Source organism: Ranitomeya variabilis, chromosome 7 (assembly GCF_051348905.1).
Source record: "Ranitomeya variabilis isolate aRanVar5 chromosome 7, aRanVar5.hap1, whole genome shotgun sequence".
Taxonomy (NCBI): domain Eukaryota; kingdom Metazoa; phylum Chordata; class Amphibia; order Anura; family Dendrobatidae; genus Ranitomeya; species Ranitomeya variabilis.
The window spans coordinates 190,585,267-190,612,327 of record NC_135238.1 but is presented as its reverse complement, the minus strand read 5'-3'; the positions used below and the strand labels follow the sequence as shown (position 1 = coordinate 190,612,327).

Genomic DNA, 27,061 nt, shown 5'->3' with positions numbered 1-27,061 from the left:
AGCTGGACAAATGAGCAAAACATAGAATGTGCTGAACAATAAAGTCCACAACAAATGGACTGCAAAAGGACAAGCAAGGACTTATCTTTGCTGAACTGGACAGAGTGTCAGGGAAATCCAAAAGAGCAGTGGCTCCAAGCAGGAACAATTGACAACTGGCATTGATTGAAGGCAAGGCCAGACTAAAATAGCCGAGCCAGAAAGACAATCAGTGGAAGCAGCTGCTAATGCTAAATCCAAGAAGCAGCTATACCACTCAAAACCACAGGAGGGAGCCCAAGAGCGGAATTCACAACACACAACTCACAAAACCTGAAGGGTTTCCTGATGCCAGCAAAGTGAATGAGTATCCTGAAGTGTCACTTTTATGTTGCTTATTACTCTCAGATTTGGCGCAGATTTAAATCTAGAGCATGTCAGTGTCATGATCCAGGACAGGGTTTTGCTTCCTTACCGTCCTGGTCAGGCCTGAGTTAATTCTATCCGCTTCTCTTTGGTTCTGGGGCGGCTATTTAGTGCTGTTTCTGCCTAGGTCCGGTGTCGGTGATAGTTCCGGTCCCTTGGCTTGAGCAGCTGACCTAGGTTTATCCGTGTAATTCTCCTGTCCCCTCTGCTCCCTGTGTGGTGTTTGCCCCATTTCCCCTGTGCCCCTGTCCCACGTCTTTGTTTATACTTGGCTTCCACATGCATGACCCTGCTTGGTTTATTGACTTGTCTTCCCGTCTTCTGACTTTGTACCTCCCTGTCCTCTCCGGCTTCTGACCCTCTGCTCGCTCTTGACGTTGCTTTCCACCTCATCCTCTGGTATCTCTGCTCCCGGCTTGTTCCCGACCCCTGGCTAGTTACTTACCTCTCTTCCGTCTCTTCCCCTCGGCTGCCATGCACTCCTGCAGGTTTCTGGCGCCTTGGTTCTGGTTGGGCATGCCCTCTTCTCCTACTCAGTTCCTAGACATTGGCGCTCTCCTCACTGGCCGGGTCACGCTGCATGCTTGCAGTGTCATCCCTGCTCCCCGGCAGATCCGCGTTCCTTAGACTCATCTGTCGGAGCCACCAAGCTACCTAGTGGTCACTGCCATATCGCGTCCTGTGCGACACGACAGTCAATTATTGCAGCGTTTTTGCTGCAGATTCCACCCATACTAATGAGTGGGGAAAAATCAGAAAAAAAATGCATGTAAAAAAAACAGCATAAAATATGCTGCAAAAATACACCTATTTTATGCTGCTTTTTTCCTGCAAAGAGATGCAGAAATTTCTTTCACCCCCCAAAACAGGATGCTGTTATGATCACTTACCACAGCTTAAGTTCACCACTATCTCCTCTGATAATGTCCAGAACAACTCGCAGTGATAGAGGCAGAGGAAATTGACAGCAGTGCTGCAGCTCTTTCACTGTCGGCCCACACCATTTTTTACTGAAAGGAGATGAGATTGATGAGCATTGATAGAAGCAGTGTGAGTGAGAGCAGGGCAAGCCCTTGATGACGATTCATTTCAGGGCTGTAAAAGAAGCTGTGGGTTGGCATTGCTGTCACTCACTCTGCTTCTATCTCCGCTCTAGTAAAAGTGGCACAGAAGCTTCTGGGCAGCAGTGACCGAAGAAGGGTGGTGGCGATGATAGAAGGTTATGGGCGGCAGTGACAGAAGAAGGGTGGTGGTGATGATAGAAGGTTATGGGCGGCAGTGACAGAAGAAGGGTGGTGGTGATAGAATGTTCTGGGCAGCAGTGACCGAAGAAGGGTGGTGGCGATGATAGAAGGTTATGGGCGGCAGTGACAGAAGAAGAGTGGTGGTGATGATAGAAGGTTATGGGCGGCAGTGACAGAAGAAGGGTGGTGGCGATGATAGAAGGTTCTGGGCGGCAGTGACAGAAGAAGGGTGGTGGTGATAGAATGTTCTGGGCAGCAGTGACAGAAGAAGGGTGGTGGCAATGATAGAAGGTTATGGGCAGCAGTGACAGAAGAAGGGTGGTGGTGATGATAGAAGGCTCTGGGCAGCAATGACCAAAGAAGGGTGGTGGTGATAGGAGGTTATGGGCAGCAATGACCGAAGAAGGGTGGTGGCGATGATAGAAGGTTATGGGTGGCAGTGACCGAAGAAGGGTGGTGGTGATGATAGAAGGTTATGGGCGAACTTATATTTCCTTTAAAAATTAACCTTTAATAATTCAATAAAAAACAGCAACCCAGTGAAAAAAGGTATGTATATACCAAAAATATGCGACCTAATATTAATAAGCTGACCTGCAAGATAAACTACACTAGGCCTAGATTGCCCCTACCTAACTGTGGAGGTTGGCACCGTATAAGAACGATTTGGCTCCCCCACTCACCGTGGGCTATCCCTCACTGCCCTAATCCAACCCTATAGATATAGGTGGGAAAACAATTTATCAATGGAACAGAGATGAAAATAAATTTTAGACTATACACTAAAATTTACCAGCGGGCATCTAAACAAGCAACAAAAATACTAAAAAATCATCCAATTTCATGATTGAAACTCCACAATAGTAATTTGCCACATGATGAATTTGACAAATGAGCTCAGATGCTTCCCCTCAATGGGTGACCATCACAAGTGATTTTGAGGACAAATAATTACATTAATTGAACCTCCCTTAAAATCAAATTTAGATAAACATATTTATAATACCAGCAACATTAATGTGAAATTGGCAAATCAAGCCACAAAACTATTCAATGAACATAATAGAACAGCTAGGACTATACTTATCATGAATCAGATGCACCCCGATGCGTTTCCCCATCAGTAGCATGCAGTGGCGGATTATAATGAGGTCCATCTTGGCGGTAGCCCAGGGCCCAGTGGTGTAGGGGGGCCCTGGGCTACCACAGAGATTGACATCCGCCGCCATCAGGGCATTACTGCCCTGACTGGCGTATGGGGCACGGTGGGCAGAGGGGGCCCGCATCAGGCCCCATCTCATCTGCTCACCAGGCCCCTACCGGCGCTGCGGCAGTTTAACGCTATTGACGTGCAGGCCTGTGCTCGCATGTCAATAGTTAACAGCCGCCAGCCAATCAGAGGCTGGCAGCTGACGTCAGCCGCAGCACGCACGTCGCCGGCATCTGACGTGATTGTCAGTCGCCGGCGAGTGCGCGCTTCAGCTGCGTGTAGGGAGCTTCACCACAGGAGTGCGGACAGGTGAGAAGAATTTTTTTTTTTAATTGAGAGCAGCGATCTGGGGGGCCCAGGGCAGAATGCTGGAGACACTTGGGGACAGAGATGCTAGACACAGATGAGGGCAGAGATGCTGGAGACACTAGGGACAGAGATGCTGGACACAGTTGAGGGCAGAGATGCTGGACACAGATGGGGCAGAGATGCTGGACACAGATGGGGCAGAGATGCTGGACACAGATGGGGGCAGAGATGCTGGACACAGTTGGGCAGAGATGCTGGACACAGATGGAGCAGAGATGCTGGACACAGATGAGGCAGAGATGCTGGACACAGATGGGGCAGAGATGCTGGACACTCTGGGTGCTGAATGCTGGACACAGATGGGGCAGAGATGCTGGACACACTGGGGGCAGAATGCTGGACACACTGGGGCAGAATGCTGGAGACAATGGGGGCTGAATGCTGGACACACTTGGGGCTAAATGCTGGACACACTGGGGGCTGAATGCTGGACACACTGGGGGCTGAATGCTGGAGACACTGAGGGCAGAAATGCTGGACACTCTGGGGGCAGAAATGCTGGAGACACTGGGGGCAGAAATGCTGGAGACACTGGGGGCAGAAATGCTGGAGACACTGGGGGCAGAAATGCTGGAGACACGGGGGCAGAAATGCTAGAGACATGGGGCAGAATGCTGGAGACATAGGGGGCAGAATGGAGATATGGGGCAGAATGGAGATACAGGGCAGGATTGGAGACATTGGGGGCAGGATTGGAGACAGATCGTGCAGGATTGGATCTGGGGCAGGATGGATAAGATGGAGACAGATGGGGCAGGATGGGGAGATCATATGGGGAAGAATGGATACTCATGAGGGCAGGATGGGAGAACATATGGCTGAAGCCAGGAATGAGATACATGGGGCCAGGATGGGGAATATTATTACCATAGGGACTAATTTAGGGATATTATTACTGCAGTGATGTTTTTATTTTATTTTTTGAGTATACTGTTTTAAATGGGGGGTGGTCCTTTTACTGCGTAGAGTAACACTATGTTGCCTCTTTTTCTTCATGTGGTGTAATGTAGAAGTTGGGAAAAATTAAGTAATGTGTTCTGCAAGCGGAGCTCGAGATAACTGTGTTATTTCGTGCAGAGATAAGCCCTGGCTGGAAGAAGTGATGGTGGTCTGTGCTGGATGAAAGATGAAGGACTTCACTTAGAGACGTCACTGGTGAGTCAGTGTGTTACCTATACACTGACACTATACACTGCATACTATATACAGAGCTCCTGTGTATAATGTCACCAGTGATCACCGTATAACCTCTACACAGACACTGCATACTAAGTACAGATCTCCTGTGTATAATGGCACTTATGGTGATAGTATTGTTTTTTTTTTTATTACTGATCAGTATTGCAGTATTAGGTCATTATGTGGTGGTAATATGTGGTCTGGACATGGTGTTGTGGTATTTGTTCCTTGTATGTGCTATTTGGTCACTTTGTGGTGGTAATATGTGGTCTGGTCATGGTGCAGTGGTATTTGTTCTTTTAATGTGATATTATTCGGTCACTGGTGGTAATATGTGGTCTGGTCATGGTGTTGTATTTGTTCATTGTATGTGATATTATTGGTCATTTTAAAAATTGAAAAATAAATAAAAATATACCTAAATTGTATTGCATATTTTAACAAATATTTAATAGGTTACAATAGAGTAGGGCCGGGCCAAAAGTGTCTACCGTGTTATGGTGGCGGCTTGAAAAATCTTTTGGCCAAAACAAAAGCTGCCAGTTATATGTGTGATCTGGTGATTGGAACTGTTAATGTGTGATAGGTGAGAAGTGGAGTTTCACTCAGCAACTATTTTTATGGAATAATCTGGTTCAGGTATATGATGACCCCGTCGCATGACCCCGTCACATGAACGGGGGGCAAACAGAGTCTGAACAGCCCGGGGCCCTGGCTACCCTTAATCCACCCCTGGACAAGCACGGTTCATCAGGAGGTATCACAATATAGATGCCGGATGCCATGATGGATGAGGACCATTAACACATTAATTTAAATTTCTTCAAATATATTTAACTATATAGAAGGTTATGGGTGGCAGTGACAGAAGGGTGGTGGTGCTGATAGAAGGTTATGGGTGGCAGTTACCAAAGAAGGGTGGTGGCAATGATAGAAGGTTATGGGTGGCAGTGACCGAAGAAGGGTGGTGGTGATGATAGAAGGTTCTGGGCGGCAGTGATAGAAGAAAGGTGGTGGCTATGATAATAGGTTATGGGCAGCAGTGACAAAAAAAGGATGGTGGGGGTGATAGAAGCTGCAGGGCAGCAGTGACAGAAGCTGTGGTGCTGCGGTTACTTCACTATGCCTCCATCACAGCAATTGATTCCAAACATCATCCGTGGATGGCAGTGAAAGAAACTATGGTATGTGACTGCAAGGTTATCCTTATGTTGACATGCTGTTTTAGATGCCACTCTTAAAAAATGTTACAGAAAGTAAAGTTAAAGAAATAGGAATTAGGGAATTTTCAAATAAAACAGACTAGCTGGCCCATGCAAAATTTTCGCACATTGGTTGTCGGGGCGCAGGCAATTTCAGGAAAATCAAGCTGGTCAAATGTTAATGTATTTAATGAGATGATGAACACAGAGAGATATTTATATATGTAGATTGGTAATTAGTGTTGAGCGATACCGTCCGATACTTGAAAGTATCGGTATCGGAAAGTATCGGCCGATACCGGCAAAGTATCGGATCCAATCCGATACCGATACCCGATACCAATACAAGTCAATGGGACTCAAGTATCGGACGGTATTCCTGATGGTTCCCAGGGTCTGAAGGAGAGGAAACTCTCCTTCAGGCCCTGGGATCCATATAAATGTGTAAAAGAAAGAATTAAAATAAAAAATATCGCTATACTCACCTGTCCGACGCAGCCTGGACCTCAGCGAGGGAACCGGCAGCGTTGTTTGTTTAAAATTCGCGCTTTTACTTGGTTACGTGAAGTCCCGGCTTGTGATTGGTCAGGGCGGCCATGTTGCCGGGACGCGGACCAATCACAGCAAGCCGTGACGAAATTACGTCACGGCTTGCTGTGATTGGTCCGCGTCCCGGCAACATGGCCGCCATTAACCAATCACAAGCCGTGACGTCACGGGAGGCTGGACACGCGCGCTTTTTAAAAAGCGCGCGTGTCCAGCCTCCAGTGACGTCCCGGCTTATGATTGGTCACGGCGCCATGTTGCCGGGACGCGGACCAATCACAGCAAGCCGTGACGAAATTACGTCACGGCTTGCTGTGATTGGTTAATGGCGGCCATGTTGCCGGGACGCGGACCAATCACAGCAAGCCGTGACGTCACGGGAGGCTGGACACGCGCGCTTTTTAAAATGGGCGCGTGTCCAGCCTCCCGTGATGTCCCGGCTTGTGATTGGTTGCGCCGCGGTCAACCAATCACAAGCCGGGAGGCTTGTATAATACATCAGCTGAGAGGTGATACATGGGAATGTGAGACACATCCTGCAAATTCGACCAAACTTATTATGCAATAATTGATGTTTTGACAACATTGGCAGTTTCCCCTTGTTTGGTTTAGTTCATCCTCACTCATTTTGTGCGCCGCGGTCAACCAATCACAAGCCGGGAGGCTGGACACGCGCGCATTTTAAAATTTTAAAATGCGCGCGTGTCCAGCCTCCCGGCTTGTGATTGGTTGATCGCGGCGCAACCAATCACAAGCCGGGACGTCACGGGAGGCTGGACACGCGCCCATTTTAAAATGCGCGCGTGTCCAGCCTCCCGTGACGTCACGGCTTGTGATTGGTTGCGTCTCCCATGTGACTGCGACGCAACCAATCACAAAGCCGGGACGTAATTTTAAAATCCTTAAGGACCTGAAATTACGTCACGGCTTGCTGTGATTGGTTGCGTCGCCCATGTGACTGCGACGCAACCAATCACAACGCCGGAACGTAATTTTAAAATCCTGAAGGACCTGAAATTACGTCACGGCTTGCTGTGATTGGTTGCGTCCCGGTCACATGGGCGGCACGCAACCAATCACAAGCCGGGACTCACGTAAAGGAAAGAAAAGCGCGAATTTTAAACAAAGAACGCTGCCGCTTCCCTCGGTAAGGTGCAGGCTGCGTCGGAGAGGTGAGTATAGCAATATTTTTTATTTTAATTCTCTCTTTTACACATTTTTACATTAATGTTGTTTCGATACCGATACCCGATATCACAAAAATATCGGATCTCGGTATCGGAATTCCGATACAGCAAGTATCGGCCGATACCCGATACTTGCAGTATCGGAATGCTCAACACTATTGGTAATACAATAAATTGGTTTGATAAGTAGAGGCTAAAAAAATGTCTTGAGGTTGTGGTGCCACCTGCAGGTAATTGTTTTTTTCTGCATGTTTCTGAAAATGAATGTTTAAACTGTATTTATTGATCAAATCATGAATGTGTGGCTTGTTTGTGTCTTTTCTTGCTGAAGGGGCCAAGTTTACCTTTCAAATTGTGTATTATTTGTGTGTGTGGGGTGAAGTAATCATCGAAAAAGCAGTGCATGTTTACAAATGTGTTTGCATATGTGACTCATCTGCAGTGAAGTGTGCAATCCTCAAATTTGCCTGACATAGGCTGGGCAAGCACTTCAGCAAGCTGGAAAGACCCCAAGGCAAATGCCACCTGCAGGTAATTTGACCTTTGAAATGGTGTATCATATTTTTGTGTTGGTGGAGTATAAATGGAGCAAGTGTGCAATTGAATGGGCAGTGCATGTTTACAAATGTGTTTGCATATGTGACTCACCTGCAGTGAATTGTGCTATCCTCCAATGTGCCTGATATCAGCTGGGCAAGGAGTTCAGCCAGCTGGAAAGCCCCCAAGACAAATTTTAGGATTTGTTTGTGATGTCTGTAAGCAGCTTTGTGGTAGTGTGCTTTGGGGTAGTGTGGTGCCACCTGCAGGTCATTATTCCTTACTGCAGGTTTATGAAAATTAATGTTTAAACTGTATTTTGTGATCACATCGTGGATGTGTGGTTTGTTTGGCTATTTTCTTGCTGAAGGGGGCAAGTTTACCTTTCAAATGGTGTATCATTTGTGTGTGTGTGCAGTATGAACGGAGATGCAAAGTAATCACGGAAAGAGTGTTTAGAAATAATATAGAAGGATTACAAATGTGGTAGGGACTTATAAATATATATATTTATACAGGGCGTTTTATGTAGCGGACAACCCCTTTGATATATGATATAATAATAAACTACATATTATGCAGTCTTCCTTCCTTGCTCAAAAAAAGTAAAATTCTCAAGTAAAGCCCTCTGCAGATGTAATAAATGATCGGTCGGAACATAATGAAATGTTCTCTTCAACTCTAATTTCCATTCTGCAGTGTTGCAGTAAGTGCCTGGACACAATCCATAATGGATAGATATTTAGATTTATGAATAATTATGAAAAGTCAGTAGGTTTATTAGGTTTATGTCACACTACACTATATCAGACACTTCTGTGTTTCAATATGCTGCGTAATCATTTCAGCTCAAATTGCATATTGATTTTTAGCACAGAAATTATTCAAATTATAATTCTCTAAATCAAAATGCTCCTTTTAATCTCTAAACTTAAACGTCTGGAGTTTATCACTGAATACACTGTGTCATGTTTTATTCTCTGTATTATTTTAAGCAATGCCTCTATATTTAATGCAAAGCTATTATCAGAAAATGACCCATTGTTTAAATTAGGTTATGAAAAGGAAATAAAAAATAGCAGCATTTTTTAAAAAATGTGTATTAAAAATATAAAATAGAAATCTTGAAATTTTCATACATTTTAGACTCTAACTTCCTGCGTAAGTAGGTGACTGGGATACCTGTAGTGTCTTGGATACCATAAAAAAGTGGCGCTCCCGTGCCATTATTATTTACCTGCAGGCCCAGCACTTCTGGTACAGTGGTACCCCCGGCGGCACATAAACCCGCCATCTCCCCACATCGCAGAACACTACATCAAACTATGCACGGGAGCATCGCTTTTTTATGGTATCCAACACACTACAGGTGTCCCAGTCACCTACTTACACTGCGTCAACACTGTTTCCCTTTATCCCATTACAATGTATGGTTATTCACCTGCAGGCCCATCACGGATGTGACGGCCACCAACCCTGGATGTCTATTACTAATTGGGATTTTTACGTCCTCTCAACGCCTTACACTAAGGTAGATAACTAATACCCTTTACTAGGGGACACGTCTACTTACAATAGGGATGTCTTTGCCTGACAGATTTTGCCTTCTGCCCTCCCATAATGTATCCCAATATGGTTGTCTATACCCGGGACTCTATGACACAGGCCGCTTATAGACGTCCCATCACTACATCTACTCTTTACAATAATGCTACCTTATCTATCACAGTGACAGGATCTATAATAAAGGGATTGTCCTCCTGCCCTCCTTTTTTGCCACTTGTATATATACATCCGGAAACCACGGTAATCGGCCTATACTACACCTGTCGCTTCCTACATTTCTCATCCTCCTTTCTCAGATATCCTATAGTGAGCACTTATAATGTGTGACTATTTTTATTTTTTCATTTGTATTTTTTGTTGTGTGTTTATTTTATTTGTATTTATTCCTTCAACTTTGACGCTTGTATATTTTGACCCTTTTTTCACTGTAAACTTGTTTCTTTTTTAAATTGTTGCTATACTATGACTGGTTATTGATACTGTTTCTTTATCTCCTTAGTAACCCCATGAATAAGACCCTGGTGGGTCAAAACGTTGGGTTCTATCTACTCGTACTGCTCATATTACCTTGTGGCAACCTTTTTTGTTATGGCAATAAATTTGTTGAACACTTTTGCATCATATCGATTTTGAGTGTGCGGTAATTTTTTGGTATATGACAAATCCCCACTAAACACTGACACCTCCCTCAAGTATCAGAGGTCACAATATTTTCAATATGCTATATAATGGCAGAGACAGTCCCGATGTGCAGCATGTTTGATGGCCTGGAAGATTTAATCACACATCATACAGTAGACATTTTATTGGTAAATCTGCAATTTTACATGTGCTGCTCCAGGTGAGGGCCGATCTTATTACAACTGTGTATGGTTTGTACGCTATTGAAGAAACTCCTGTCCGCAACTCAGATAGTGATTTACAGCTTCCAGCTGCTCTTTGTATCTTTCTACATGTAAGGACTTGCTTTTTTATATTACTGATCTGCATATTTTTCTTCAATCTTCATTTTTCTTTTTTTTACGTGACGTTTTTAGGCTTTGGTATCCATTATTAGTTTTCTAGAATTAATACTGAAACTTGTGAGAACACTGAATGTCATTTTCTCATGATACATTGCCTTTAACCCTATCAGTTGCTTTCATTGATCTACCATTTGTGGTCCTCTAATTTCTCTAAGTCTCTTTTAAACCACTTTTCATTATAAACGTCGCACCCATCACAGCATGGTGCAGTCAAATCATAAACCATTCCACCGACACTATGCTTTCCATTCTTATAATTGGATTATTATGCATAGATTGATAGCTTTGGCTTTGCAATGTCTAAAGCATAACTAATCCAGGATGAATAATAGATTTAATCACCTTATTGAGAAACTTGCCAATATTTAATAAAAGATTTTGGACTTTGGCTTAAAAAAAAAAAAAAAAAAAACACCTTTTGGCATAAAGGCAAAGTGCCAGTTATCTGTTCTGTAATCAAAATTGGTAAGATGAAAAAAAGAAAGAATAATTTTAGAGTAGTACAGAGTGTATTTCAGGCATATAGCCAGATGAGGTTCAATATTAGATCATGCTTCAAGGTAGAAAATTGCTGCATAAACTGGAAAGTAAGTTACAACTACTTTTACATCTATAAAAGGACCATGGAATTCAGCAATGCAGAAACTATTAAAGGGAATCTGTCTCCTCATTTTTAGTAAATAAGCTGCGGCCACCACCATTAGGGGCTTATCTGCAGCATTCTGTTATGCATTCTGTAATACTGTAGATAAGCCCTTGATGTAACCTGAAAGATAAGAAAAACAAGTTATATTATACTCACCCAGGGGCGGTCCCGCTGTGGTCCGGTCCGATGGGATTTGCGGTCCGGCGCCTCCCATCTTCATGCGATGACGTCCTCTTCTTTGCTTCCTGTCGCGGCTCCAGCGCAGGTGTAATGCTCTGCCCTGTTGAGGGCAGCGTAAAGTACTGCAGTGCGCTGGCGCTGGACCTCTCTGACCTTTCCCGGCACCTGCGCACTGCAGTACTTTGCTCTGTCCTCAACAGCAAGGAAGCAAAGAAGAGGACGTCATCGCATGAAGATGGGAGGCGCCGGACCCGGACCTTCGACGCCCATCGGACCGGACCGCCCCTGGGTGAGTATAATCTAACCTGTTTTTCTTATCTTTCAGGTTACATCAGGGGCTTATCTACATTACAGAATGCTGCAGATAAGCCCCTAATGGTGGTGGCCGCAGCTTATACGCAAAAAAAATGAGGAGACAGATTCCCTTTAAAGTCATTTTTTTTTGTTTCTTAGTGTTCAATTGGATTACAAAATGTTGTCCGATAAAACATCAGATAGCACTCGCCCGATGTATACGCTCGTGTGAGCAAGCCCTTAAAGAGAAAGTAAAAATGTACATTTAAATATTGATACTAGAAAGCTATAATTAAAATATATATAAAACGCTATGATAGGGAGATAGAGACAATAATAATTTAGATCTTGACATAGGTTATTATAACCTGTTTTCACATTGCATTGTCAGTCTTTGTTTACTGCATGCACTGGAAAAACAGGTCGGTTTGACCTCAATTTGGTTGGTAAGGATTTCTTACTGTCAGGAATATAAGCCAGGCAAAAGAGAAATCTAAATCAAATCAACATTTGGTTTGACCACCCCTTCACTTCTTAGAAAACTAATTACATATCTGTGGATTAGACTTGTACAAAGTCTTCTGATTCTTCATGTAATCCCGGACAGACTCATTGTTGTTGAGATCAAGGATCTGTTGGGGCCAAGTCAACATTTCCAGGACTCCCTGTTCTTCTTTGATGTCACAAGTCATACATTATGGCGAGACTGAGCACAGCAACAAGACAGAAGGTAGTTACCGTATATTGCATCAGCAAGGTCTCTTCCAAGCAAAGATATCAAAGCAGACTGGAGTTTGAAGATGTGCTGTTCAAGCTCTTTTAACCCCTTTCTGACCTCGGATGGGATAGTACGTCCGAGGTCAGAAGCCCTGCTTTGATGTGGGATCCGGCGGAGAGCCCGCATCAAAGCCGGGACATGTCAGCTGTTTTGAACAGCTGACATGTGCCCGTAATAGGCGCGGGCAGAATCGTGCCCGCGCTTATTAACTAGTTAAATGCCGCTGTCAAACGCAGACAGCGGCATTTAACTACCGCTTCCGGCCGGGTGGCCGGAAATGACCGCATCGCCGACCCCCGTCACATGATGGGAGGTCGGCGATGCTTCAGCAGTGTAAACATAGAGGTCCTTGAGACCTCTATGGTTACTGATTCCCGGCAGCTGTGAGCGCCACCCTGTGGTCGGCGCTCACAGCACACCTGCATTTCTGCTACATAGCAGCGAACATCAGATCCTGCTATGTAGCAGAGCCGATCGTGTTGTGCCTGCTTCTAGCCTCCTATGGAGGCTATTGAAGCATGGCAAAAGTAAAAAAAAATGTGAAAAAAATAAAAAAATATAAAAGTTTAAATCACCCCCTTTTCGCCCCAATCAAAATAAATCAATAATAAAAAAATCAAACCTACACATATTTGGTATCGCCGCGTTCAGAATCGCCCGATCTATCAATAAAAAAAGCATTAACCTGATCGCTAAACGGCGTAGCGAGAAAAAAATTCGAAACGCCAGAATTACGTTTTTTTGGTCGCCGCGACATTGCATTAAAATGCAATAACGGGCGATCAAAAGAACGTATCTGCACCAAAATGCTATCATTAAAAACGTCAGCTCGGCACGCAAAAAATAAGCCCTCAACTGACCCCAGATCATGAAAAATGGAGACGCTACGAGTATCGGAAAATGGCACAATTTTTTTTTTATTTTTTAGCAAACTTTGGAATTGTTTTTCACCACTTAGATAAAAAATAACCTAGTCATGTTAGGTGTCTATGAACTCATAGTGACCTGGAGAATCATAATGGCAGGTCAGTTTTAGCATTTAGTGAACCTAGCAAAAAAGCCAAACAAAGAACCAGTGTGGGATTGCACTTTTTTTGCAATTTCACCGCACTTGGAATTTTTTTCCCGTTTTCTAGTACAGGACATGCTAAAACCAATGATGTCATTCAAAAGTACAACTCGTCCCGCAAAAAATAAGCCCTCACATGGCCAAATTGATGGAAAAATACAAAAGTTACGGCTCTGGGAAGGAGGGGAGCGAAAAACGAACACGGAAAAACGGAAAATCCCAAGGTCATGAAGGGGTTAATGAAGCAACAGCAAAAAATAGGCCACATCAAGGACCATGGATGCAGTGGTCAGCCAAAGAAACTTAGTGCAGCAGTTGACCAGTCAGGGCTCATAGCAAGTGAGCATTTCTGCTGCACAGAGCAGGGCTGTAGCACAGGCGATCGGATGATCACAGCTAGTAGTCTCCCATGGAGACTATTGAAGCAAGTAAAAAGTAAAGAAAAAATGTTTTTAAAAATATTTAAAAAATTAAAAAAATAAATGTTCAAATCATCCCTCTTTCTCCCCATTCAAAAGAGAACAATAACAAAAAATGCACATATTTGGTATCACCACGTTCAACGACATCTGCAAAGAGTTTGTATGTTCTCCCCGTGTTTGCGTGGGTTTCCTCTGGGTTCGCCGGTTTCCTCCCACACTCCAAAGACATACTGATAGGTACAGTCATTTAAGGCCCCGTCTCACATAGCGAGATCGCTAGCGAGATCGCTGCTGAGTCACAAGTTTTGTGACGCAACAGCGACCTCCATAGCGATCTCGCTATGTGTGACACGTACCAGCGATCAGGCCCCTGCTGCGAGATCGCTGGTCGTGTCGGAATGGCCTGGACCTTTTTTCGGTCGTTGAGGTCCCGCTGACATCGCTGAATCGGTGTGTGTGACACCGATCCAGCGATGTCTTCACTGGTAACCAGGGTAAACATCGGGTTACTAAGCGCAGGGCCGCGCTTAGTAACCCGATGTTTACCCTGGTTACCAGCGTAAATGTAAAAAAAAACAAACAATACATACTCGCCTTCTGATGTCCGTCAGGTCCCTTGCCGTCTGCTTCCTGCTCTCACTGACTGCCGGCCGTACAGTGAGAAGTGAGAGCACAGCAGTGACGTCACCGCTGCGCTCTGCTCTCACTGTACGGCCGGATCTCAGTCAGAGCAGGAAGCAGACGGCAAGGGACCTGGACACCGAAAGGCGAGTATGTACTGTTTGTTTTTTTTGGTAACCAGGGTAAACATCGGGTTACTAAGCGCGGCCCTGCGCTTAGTAACCCGATGTTTACCCTGGTTACCCGGGTGCTGCAGGGGGACTTCGGCATCGTTGAAGACAGTTTCAACGATGCCGAAGTTGTTCCCCTGATCGTTGGTCGCTGGAGAGAGCTGTCTGTGTGACAGCTCCCCAGCGACCACACAGCGACTTACCAACGATCACGGCCAGGTCGTATCGCTGGTCGTGATCGTTGGTAAATCGCTTAGTGAGACGGGGCCTTTAGATTGTGAACCCCATTGGGGACAGTGACAATAATGTATGTAAAGCGCTACGGAATATGATGACGCTATATAAGTAAACATGATAAATAATTGGGTTCTGCAAAGATCAAGCAGCTCTCAGATAAAGAAAAAATAGAGATTTGCTTGAGAGTTTGATTAGCTCTTGTGTACACATTATCTGTGTAGTATTTTTGGGGGGTGGTAGGGGTTGAAGGAAACTGTCAAAAACAGTCAAAGTCAATGTGATTGCGTTTTACGTCAGAGCAATCTTTCAGCCATGCTTTGTACCAGTACAGAAGTTGTGTTTTTATAGATTGGTCCTACTAAAAGGCCAAAAACCATTAGGCTGGAGCTGCTAAAAACAACACAAGTCTAAGCGCATTGGCTTAATTACTTAACGGGTTGCAATGTTCACTTAAGCAAATCAATAATTATCTCACTTCTTTTCTTTAAGGACTTGTCCGAAAAGGAAAATTCAAGAGGAAATGCATTGGAATCGCTGAAAGCAAATTTCTATTGTGAGCTATGTGATAAGCAATATTATAAACACCAGGAATTCGATAACCATATTAATTCTTATGATCACGCACACAAACAGGTAAGATTTCGTCATCTGCCTTACATTGCAGAATGTCAAAATGTTTTTATTATGACACATGCACTAAGCTATATTACTGATCTGTATTGTAAAGAACCCATAAAATGGTCAGAACCCATTTTGTCGGTTTATGAGTAGAGTTGAGCAAATGTGTTCGTATTCGGTTGCCGAATCTGAATTTGCCATATTTGTGCCATATTTGTACCCTATTCATGCCGAATGTCTGTTTGTTGATTGGTTCCGAACATATTTGGTAATTTCTACTCCCATTGATTCTAACGACGTTCGACTGTGTTCGACGAATATTTCAAAAACAATATTCACTGCCTATCGTATTCAGAACTGAATCCGAATAAATTCGCTCAACTCTATTTATGAGTTTCTGACTTCTTAAAGAAGCACTACCAGCTAAAACTGTATTGCCTAATCCTTTTTAAATATGTGTATGATGTAGTTTAGATGCATTAAAATAGTTTACCGATTTCCGTCTTCCCTGGTTGTCGTTGCTGGTCCGCTCTTTGTCTCGATCACATGGCTTCAAATCAAACTGGTCAGATCACACAGGGATTTATGGGTGGACTGGAAATCACTTTCCTAATGTAAATCTATGGAGGCTTGTTTTGAGGCTCCATAGGCTTATGTTAGTGGAAGTAGCACTGCTCGCACAGCAGTCCTTGAGCTAGGAAAAATGAGGAGCGCTCGCGTGATCCAGAAAAGGACTAAAGCGATGTGGGGACCAGCAAGTATTTTAATGGACCTACGTTACATCACATATACAGTTAGAAAGGATTAGAGAAAAAAAAATTGAGTTTGTGTGCTTCTTTATGTAGGTGCACAGAGGGTTTTTTCTCACTTATCATCTGGAATTCTTCATAAAATATTGTGACAAGTTCTACCACATACTGTAATTCACAGGTATTCTTCTCTAAAAGTATTGAATTTGTATGCATCTAAAGTTGAGCATACACATTAGATAACTAGAGGCCAAACGCTTATTTGGCCGACAGCGCTTTCATTTAGCTCCACCATTAGCATGCATGCTCTGCCAAGCATGCATGTTTATTTCAGACTAGAGAAGGAAATAAGTCACTGCCAGGCACCTGTAGCAGCTGTTTATCCTAGTGGGTACATATTGTGGGTTATTTCTGTCCTGACTACAGTCCAAAAACACTTGTAAACAGGGTTTTATATCACGCTAACCCTAGTCTATGTGTGGCCGAGGAAAATCAAAATGCAAGTCCCTCTAGAGACAGTCATAGAGCTGAGAGTGTATTGGCTGTGAACAGTGCTATGTGGGGGATTATCACTAATTCTATCAAATATTTGCGGTTCCCACGTGGGGAACAGAAAAGCCAAATTTTCTTTTCTAGAAGAACAATTCTTATACTGGCAGCAAAGAACCTAATGTATATAGTAATGCTGAATCCTTACTTATTTACCTTTAGCTAAGTAAACCAGCTCACTGCTAATACAATTGGAATCAAAATATTGAAGTCAAGTGCTCAGGGCATCCTCCCAACTAGTGCAGAGAGATGTAGAACAACACGAGTGAACAACTGCAGCGTAAGCATCTGTTTTTCAATAGACATCTCAGGAGATCGCAGAGTGCCGGTGAAGCAGGATTACTTACGATGACTAGTGTTGAGCGATACCGTCCGATACTTGAAAGTATCGGTATCGGAAAGTATCGGCCGATACCGGCAAAGTATCGGATCTAATCCGATACCGATACCCGATACCAATACAAGTCAATGGGACTCATGTATCGGACGGTATTCCTGATGGTTCCCAGGGTCTGAAGGAGAGGAAACTCTCCTTCAGGCCCTGGGAACCATATTAATGTGTAAAATAAAGAATTAAAATAAAAAATATTGCTATACTCACCTCTCCGACGCAGCCTGGACCTCACCGAGGGAACCGGCAGCGTTCTGTGCTTAAAATGCGCGCGTTTCCTTCCTTCCGTGACGTCACGGCTTCTGATTGGTCGTGTGCCGCCCATGTGGCCGCGACGCGACCAATCACAGCAAGCCGTGACGTAATTTTGAGGTCCTGGAAGCCTAATTCTAGGCATTCAGGATTTTAAAATTACGTTCCGGCTTGTGATTGGTCGCGTCGCGGTCACATGGGCGACGCGACCAATCACAAGCCGTGACGTCATGGGAGGCAGGACACGCGCGCATTTTAAAATTACGTCACGGCTTGTGATTGGTTGCGTGCCGCCCATGTGGCCGCGACGCGACCAATCACAGCAAGCCGTGACGTAATTTCAGGTCCTGAATGCCTATTTCTGCATTCAGGACCTGAAATTACGTCAAGGCTTGCTGTGATTGGTCGCGTCGCGGCCACATGGGCGGCACGCGACCAATCAGAAGCCGTGACATCACGGAAGGAAGGAAACGCGCGCATTTTAAGCACAGAACGCTGCCGGTTCCCTCGGTGAGGTCCAGGCTGCGTCGGAGAGGTGAGTATAGCAATATTTTTTATTTTAATTCTTTATTTTACACATTAATGTTGTATTTTACACATTAATGTTGTTTCGATACCGATACCCGATACCACAAAAGTATCGGATCTCGGTATCGGAATTCCGATACCGCTAAGTATCGGCTGATACCCGATACTTGCGGTATCGGAATGCTCAACACTAACGATGACCTTCAGCTTAAACTGTTTATCATTGCAAATATTTCTTCAAAAGCATGCTGTTATAGGAATTATTAGGCAGGTATTACTTTTTCTCATGCATACTGCTGAATTATATATATATATATATATATATATATATATATATATATATATATATATATATATACTGTATATAAAAGCGGATTCTCAGCAAACAGTTGATCTTGCTTAGGGAAAAATAATAATAATTTTTATTTATATAGCGCCAACATATTCCGCAGCCCTTTACATTATAGAGGGGACTTGTGCAGACAATAGACGTTACAGCATCAACAATAAACACAGATCAAAACAGATACCAAGAGGAATGAGGTCCCTGCTCGCAAGCTTACAATCTATGAGGAAAAGGGGAGACACGAGAGGTGGATGGTAACAATTGCTTTCGTTGTTCAGACCAGTCATAATGTAAGAATCAGGTGTTCATGTAAAGCTGTATGAACCAGTTAACTGCCTAAGTATGTAGCGGACACAGAGGGCTATTAACTGTATAAAGTGTATGAGAACATGATACGAGGAACCTGATTATGGTTTAAGTTTTTTGAATAGGCCACCCAGGGATTGTTAGGTTAATGCGTTGAGGCGGTAGGCAAGTCTGAACAAATGAGTTTTTAGGGCACGCTTAAAACTGTGGGGATTGGGGATTAATCATATTAACCTGGGTAGTGTATTCCAAAGAATCGGCGCAGCACGTGTAAAGTCTTGGAGACGGGAGTGGGAGGTTCTAATTATTGAGCATGTTAACCTCAGGTCATTAGCAGAACGGAGGGCACGGGTAGGGTGGTAGACTAAGACCAGGGAGGAGATGTAGGGTGGTGCTGAGCCATGGTGTGCTTTGTGGATAAGAGTAATACGTTTGTACTGGATTCTGGAGTGGATGGGTAACCAGTGTAATGACTGGCACAAGGTAGAGGCATCAGAATAACAATTGGTGAGGAATATGATCCTGGCTGCAGCATTCAGGACAGATTGGAGCGGGGAGAGTTTGGTAAGAGGGAGGCCGATTAGTAGAGAGTTACATTAGTCCAGACGAGAATGAATAAGAGAAACAGTAAGAGTTTTTGCAGAGTCGAAAGTAAGAAAAGGTCGAATTCTAGAAATGTTTTTGAGGTGCAGATAACAAGAGCAAGTCAGGGATCGGATGTGGGGGGGGTGAATGAAAGCTCGGAATCAAGTATGACCCCAAGGCAGTGGGCATGTTGCTTGGGAGTAATGGTGGAACCACACACGGAGATGGCAATGTCAGGCAAAGGTAGGATAGTAGAGGGAGAAAACACGAGTTCAGTTTTTAACAGGTTCAGGGAAGTGTGTGCAGTTGGCGTAATACAATATTATTTAGGGGTCACTCCAGATGAAAGAAGGACCCTGTGGAAGAACAATATGTGCCCCTCTTTGTGTCTGTGACAAGACTTGCTTGATAATTGGAAGGTGAAGGTGGCTCACTTACCTCTTGGGCCCCTGTGTGGCTGCACACGTTGCACAAATAATATGTCCACCCCTGGGTCATTGATAACAATTACTTTGCATGTATAAAGGGACAGCTCGAGTCCTACAGAACAGTTTTCCACTTTGATTCATGGACGGTGGTTTTACGGGTGGACTCTCTTCTATGACATCTATATGGCATACAGACAGGGGTTGTCTTCATGAGAAAACCCTTTTTAATGAGAGCTTTCAAGAAGATTAATGTAAAAAGGTTAGCTTAAAAAGTGTAGTGTAGACACATAGTAAGGAGCATGGTGTGAAGAGCACTGTGTTAGAGAAATAGTGTAAGGAGCATGTTTTAAGTTGCGGTTTGAGGCACACGGGCCTGATTCATCATTTACATTTTTTTTACAGTCACTTTTCTTCTTTTTTTTTGCCTTGTGGTATTCATTAGTGTCTCTTTTGTACCAAATTTTTAAAAATGGCTCACGTAATAATTTTGCTCAAAGTGAAAGGTCACTAATTATACAATGGATGGCAAACATGCAGTGTAGTTTGTAATGTACCACAGGGAAGAGAAGCATTAATATTATGTGTTCCCACATCAGTGGAAGTAGTAATAAAAATATTATTTCATGAATATATAATACCTAACTTTCCCCTTAGATAAGTATATTAAGAAAGAACTATATGAGCCTACAAGAGCTTCTGGTTTTCATACATTTTTTAGTGTTTTTTGATTCCAGAACTTTGGATTCAGTTGTGTCCCTTGCTAGAAGTTAAAAAGAAATAGTGGGAGACGCAGCTGGAAGAGTAGGTGGATAGGTTGCCTAGGCAACACGATTCCGGAAGCCTCTCCGGCAAAGGTGAAACATTGAGATATATATATATATATATATATATATATATACACACACACACAGAATATATATATATATATATATATATATATATATATATATATATATACATCACCTTTTCATTATTCCTTCAAACTTTCAAGCTGCAATTTAGGACTCTTAAACAGTCTGACAATTCTGAAATCCAAAACTACTCTTTTTTTAACTAGAGAGAAATGTTTTGGATTTTTAAGATGCCCGACATGACAAAGTGAAGTGTGGCTGCATTTACCCTTCTCGGTGAGTGGTGCACTGCCAGCCCATCCAGTCTAATTTCTTTAATTTCCTTTTATACTCAGCATCCCCACAGTTGTGCTCCTCACCCCCTCTACCTAAACATTGCTGCACAGGCACACTTATTCCTGTAGGTAAAGCACCACTCCAGCAGGTTGTTTTTTTAATTTCAATGCTGGAGTGGTGCCACTAATCTGAATTCCCTGACCCTAGTGTTATCCTTACCAGCTGTCTTCAGCTCTTGTCCTCACCACTCTGGTCATAATTCGCCATCTTGTGACTGCAGCTTCTGACTGGAGGTCAGAGGTAACGGTCACAAGCTCTCAGTGTAAGTCTATGAGAGCCTCGTTCTTGCCTCGTTCTGGTCCTCATAGACTTTCATTGATGTGTGACTTCTGGCTCTTCCAGCAAACACTGGAGCAATCGGGGAGCTCGCAACCTAAAGAAGAGGAACATTGATAACAGAAGAAGATGTCATCTGGTAAGTATGAGACTGAGGCAGGGAACTTACATTAGTGACTCAACTCCAGTGGTAAAAATAACCCTGGAGTGGTGCTTAAAGCAGCATTCCCTCTACCTAATAATATTATGACCTCTGAACACTTTTTGAAGAAATGCAACAAAAACATTAGGAGCTTGCTACTATGGCGCCATTACCATCTTCTCTGGATTAGTGTAAAGGACAGAGACCAATTTTCGCTGCATCAGCAAAGTGGTCCTATCCTTCAATCATAGACCATAGCAAATATGAGCCAAGAAGTAGCAATGAGAAGCACTTGCCATCTGTTACAAAAAAAAAATATAACAGGCATAGGGAGCAAGTGAGAAAATTATAATATATATTTTTTTATTTCTATAGCAGAAACATATTTCCCAGCACCTTACAATTCAGAGAGTACTTGTAAAAATGAGATAAGTCGTTCCATTACTGAACCCTACTATGGCCCATATCCCCTGTCGGAATAATCCACCTCCACCCATTAGTGTATGATGCGTTTTTTTGTATAGAGGATTGAAAACGTAGAAATGGTGGTTACATGGCAATCACACATTCTCACGCTTATAAGGAATGTGATGACACATAACACTTAGGACCATCTAAGTGTTATGCAATTAGAAATATCCTACACGTATGTAGCTTGCATCCTGGACTTTTACATTTTGCTTTTCTGCAGCTTATTCCAATAAACATAGTTATTAGCCTAACCTAACATGCCCTAACATGTTGATCCAGAGGAAGGCAAAAAAAAACCATGTGGCTAAGAGTAAGCTCCACATTGGGGAAAAAAATTCCTTCCCGACTCCACATACGGCAATCAGATTAGTTCCCTGGATCAACGCCCTATCAAGGAATCTAATATATATATATAACCTGTAACATTATACTTTTCCAGAAAGGTATCCAGTCCCCTCTTAAATTTTAGTAATGAATCACTCATTACAACATCATACGGCAGAGAGTTCCATAGTCTGACTGCTCTTACAGTAAAGAATCCGCATCTGTTATTATACTTAATCCTTTTTTCCTCCAGACGTAGAGGATGCCCCCTTGTCCCTGTCTCAGGTCTATGATTAAAAAGATCATCAGAAAGGGCTTTGTACTGTCCCCTCATATATTTATACATTAACATAAGATCCCCCCTTAGCCTTCGTTTTTCCAAACTAAATAGCCCCAAGTATAATAACCTATCTTGGTATTGCAGACCCCCCAGTCCTCTAATAACCTTGGTCGCTCTTCTCTGCACCCGCTCCAGTTCAGCTATGTCTTTCTTATACACCGGAGACCAGAACTGTGCACAGTATTCTAAGTGTGGTCACACTAGTGACTTGTATAGAGGTAAAATTATGTTCTCCTCATGTGCATCTATGCCTCTTTTAATGCATCCCATTATTTTATTTGCCTTTGTAGCAGCTGCCTGACACTGGCCACTAAATGTGAGTTTGTCATCCACCCATACACCCAGGTCTTTTTCATTGACGGTTTTGCCCAGAGCTTTAGCATTAAGCACATAGTTATACATCTTATTACTTCTACCCAAGTGCATGACCTTACATTTATCCCCATTAAAGCTCATTTGCCATTTATCAGCCCAAGCTTCTAGTTTACTTAAATCATCCTGTAATATAAAATTGTCCTCCTCTGTATTGATTACCCTGCAGAGTTTAGTGTCATCTGCAAATATTCAAATTGTCTCTTCAGAGAGGAAGAGGACTAGAACTCTAGTGCCACCTATTGGAAGTAGCAATCCTTACAGTCAATGTCGACCCTTTAACGAGCCTTGTCACATGACTTAGGATAATAGCCAAACCAGAATCTCAATTTGCAGGCACTGTGTTTCGGGGTACTGCCCCTCGTCAGTGCAAAGTGGAGATCTGGTTTGGCTGATTGAGAGGCGTCTGACCGGGATCCAAGAAGTATCGTTTCTCCTTGTGGAGAGTGACATGATAAGCATGTTGAGGTGAGGAGTAGTGTTGAGCATTCCGATACTGCAAGTATCGGGTATCGGCCGATACTTGCTGTATCGGAATTCCGATACCGAGATCCGATATTTTTGTGATATCGGGTATCGGTATCGAAACAACATTAATGTAAAAATGTGTAAAAGAGAGAATTAAAATAAAAAATATTGCTATACTCACCTCTCCGACGCAGCCTGCACCTTACCGAGGGAAGCGGCAGCGTTCTTTGTTTAAAATTCGCGCTTTTCTTTCCTTTACGTGAGTCCCGGCTTGTGATTGGTTGCGTGCCGCCCATGTGACCGGGACGCAACCAATCACAGCAAGCCGTGACGTAATTTCAGGTCCTTCAGGATTTTAAAATTACGTTCCGGCGTTGTGATTGGTTGCGTCGCAGTCACATGGGCGACGCAACCAATCACAGCAAGCCGTGACGTAATTTCAGGTCCTTAAGGATTTTAAAATTACGTCCCGGCTTTGTGATTGGTTGCGTCGCAGTCACATGGGAGACGCAACCAATCACAAGCCGTGACGTAATTTCAGGTCCTTAAGGATTTTAAAATTACGTCCCGGCTTTGTGATTGGTTGTGTCGCAGTCACATGGGAGACGCAACCAATCACAAGCCGTGACGTCACGGGAGGCTGGACACGCGCGCATTTTAAAATGGGCGCGTGTCCAGCCTCCCGTGACGTCCCGGCTTGTGATTGGTTGCGCCGCGATCAACCAATCACAAGCCGGGAGGCTGGACACGCGCGCATTTTAAAATGCGCGCGTGTCCAGCCTCCCGGCTTGTGATTGGTTGACCGCGGCGCACAAAATGAGTGAGGATGAACTAAACCAAACAAGGGGAAACTGCCAATGTTGTCAAAACATCAATTATTGCATAATAAGTTTGGTCGAATTTGCAGGATGTGTCTCACATTCCCATGTATCACCTCTCAGCTGATGTATTATACAAGCCTCCCGGCTTGTGATTGGTTGACCGCGGCGCAACCAATCACAAGCCGGGACGTCACGGGAGGCTGGACACGCGCCCATTTTAAAAAGCGCGCGTGTCCAGCCTCCCGTGACGTCACGGCTTGTGATTGGTTAATGGCGGCCATGTTGCCGGGACGCGGACCAATCACAGCAAGCCGTGACGAAATTACGTCACGGCTTGCTGTGATTGGTCCGCGTCCCGGCAACATGGCCGCCATTAACCAATCACAAGCCGTGACGTCACGGGAGGCTGGACACGCGCGCTTTTTAAAAAGCGCGCGTGTCCAGCCTCCCGTGACGTCACGGCTTGTGATTGGTTAATGGCGGCCATGTTGCCGGGACGCGGACCAATCACAGCAAGCCGTGACGTAATTTCGTCACGGCTTGCTGTGATTGGTCCGCGTCCCGGCAACATGGCCGCCCTGACCAATCACAAGCCGGGACTTCACGTAACCAAGTAAAAGCGTGAATTTTAAACAAACAACGCTGCCGGTTCCCTCGCTGAGGTCCAGGCTGCGTCGGACAGGTGAGTATAGCGATATTTTTTATTTTAATTCTTTCTTTTACACATTTATATGGATCCCAGGGCCTGAAGGAGAGTTTCCTCTCCTTCAGACCCTGGGAACCATCAGGAATACCGTCCGATACTTGAGTCCCATTGACTTGTATTGGTATCGGGTATCGGTATCGGATTGGATCCGATACTTTGCCGGTATCGGCCGATACTTTCCGATACCGATACTTTCAAGTATCGGACAGTATCGCTCAACACTAGTGAGGAGACTTAAAGCCGCAATGCTCCTCTGGGAAATATTCAAATTGTCTCTTCAGAGAGGAAGAGGACTAGAACTCTAGTGCCACCTATTGGAAGTAGCAATCCTAACAGTCAACGTCCACCCTTTAATGAGCCTTGTCATATGACTTAGGATAATAGCCAAACCAGAATCTCAATTTGCAGACACTGTGTTTCAGGGTACTGCCCCTCGTCAGTGCAAAGTGGAGATCTACAAATATTGAAATTGTACTCTGTATGCCCCCTACAAGGTCATTAATAAATATGTTAAAAATAAGAGGCCCAATACTGACCCCTGTGGTACCCCACTACTAACCACGACCCAGTCCGAGTGTGCTCCATTAATAACCACCCTTTGTTTCCTATTCCTGAGCCAGCTCTTAACCCACTTACACATATTTTCCCCTATCCCCATTATTCTCATTTTATGTATCAACCTTTTGTGTGGCACCGTATCAAAAGCTTTTGAAAAGTCCATATACACTCCATCTACTGGGCTCCCTTGGTCCAGTCCGGAACTTACCTCTTCATAGAAATTGATCAGATTAGTCTGACATGAACGGTCCCTAGTAAACCCGTGCTGATACTGGGTCATGAGGTTCTTCCTCTTCAGATACTCCAGTATAGCATCCCTTAGAATGCCCTCCAGGATTTTACCCACAGTAGAGGTTAAGCTTACTGGCCTATAATTTCCGAGTTCAGTTTTTGACCCCTTTTTGAATATTGGCACCACATTTGCTATACGCCAGTCCTGTGGTACAGACCCTGTTATTATGGAGTCTTTAGAGATTAAAAATAATGGTCTATCAATGACTGTACTTAATTCCTGCAGTACTCGGGGGTGTATCCCATCCGGGCCCGGAGATTTGTCAATTTTAATGATTTTTTAGACGCCGCCATACTTCCTGCTGGGTTAAGCAGGTGACATTTAATTGGGAATTTTTGTTATCACTGATCATATTGTCTGCCATAGGATTTTCTTGTGTAAATACTGATGAAAAAAAAGTCATTTAGCATATTGGCTTTTTCCTCATCCTCATCCACCATTTCACCCAGACTATTTTTAAGGGGGCCAACACTAACATTTTTTAGTTTCTTACTATTTATGTAGTTAAAGAATATTTTGGGATTATTTTTACTCTCTCTGGCAATGAGTCTCTCTGTCTCAATCTTAGCTGCCTTGATTTGCTTTTTACAGAATATATTTAATTTTCTGTATTTATTTATTGCCTCCTTACCACCTACTTCCTTTAGTTCTCTAAATGCTTTCTTCTTGTCACTTATTGCGCCCCTTACAGCTCTATTTAGCCATAAAAGAAGAGAAGTTTGTAACAGACAGTGAACGGTACATCACTCATTTCTACTTTTTGTAGAATATACAGTTAAAACAAGAAGTCTATAATTTTCTAAGATAACGAGGAAACTGATAAAATTGCCACCCTGACTATCTCCCTTTCGAGCTCACATAAATCCTGACATAATGCCTAATACCTTGAAATTTGCATATTTTTATTTATATCGGAAAACGGCTCTTATTCTACTTCTTACAAATGTAACGGACATATTGAGCTGGAACTTAATGAAAGATGAACAACCATAAATTATTCTTTATGTATTTTTATTCTTCTGTGTGTGCTTCTATTTATACGGGGCCTGATGATGGGCGATCCATCCCTGCAACACATTGCACAAAAGAAGTAGAATATTTTTTAAAACACTACCTTGTATCCAGACTGAAACCCGACAGCACCAGCTCACCTTGCACTTCCATTTTTCTTCATACAGACATGGATGAGATTCTGCTCTACCAAATGGTGTGGTAATTTTAAAACAAGGGCGCATAATATTATATAATATATAACATCCGCTCACAGCTGTTAACATGCTAAATGCCGCTATCAATCTCGGACAGCAGCATTTAACACACACCGGAAGGGGAGAGCGTCATTCCATGTGCCCATCGGCATACCAGTGATGTGATCTCAGGGTGCCGATGGGTGGACATAGGAGTCTGGGGTCTGCTGAAGACCTCCCTGCTTGTCATGACAATTCTCCTGTAAAAGTCAGCGTTT

General features: G+C 43.6%; 1 protein-coding gene across 1 annotated transcript in view; it reads left to right on the top strand.

Annotated features, from left to right (window-relative positions):
* Positions 1 to 27,061, top strand: part of ZNF804A (zinc finger protein 804A) — a 188,140-nt gene that overhangs the window by 136,906 nt on the left and 24,173 nt on the right. The window contains exon 2 of the mRNA XM_077272572.1: positions 15,377 to 15,520. Coding sequence (XP_077128687.1) covers positions 15,377 to 15,520 — 144 coding nt within the window. The remainder of the gene's footprint in view (positions 1 to 15,376; positions 15,521 to 27,061) is intronic.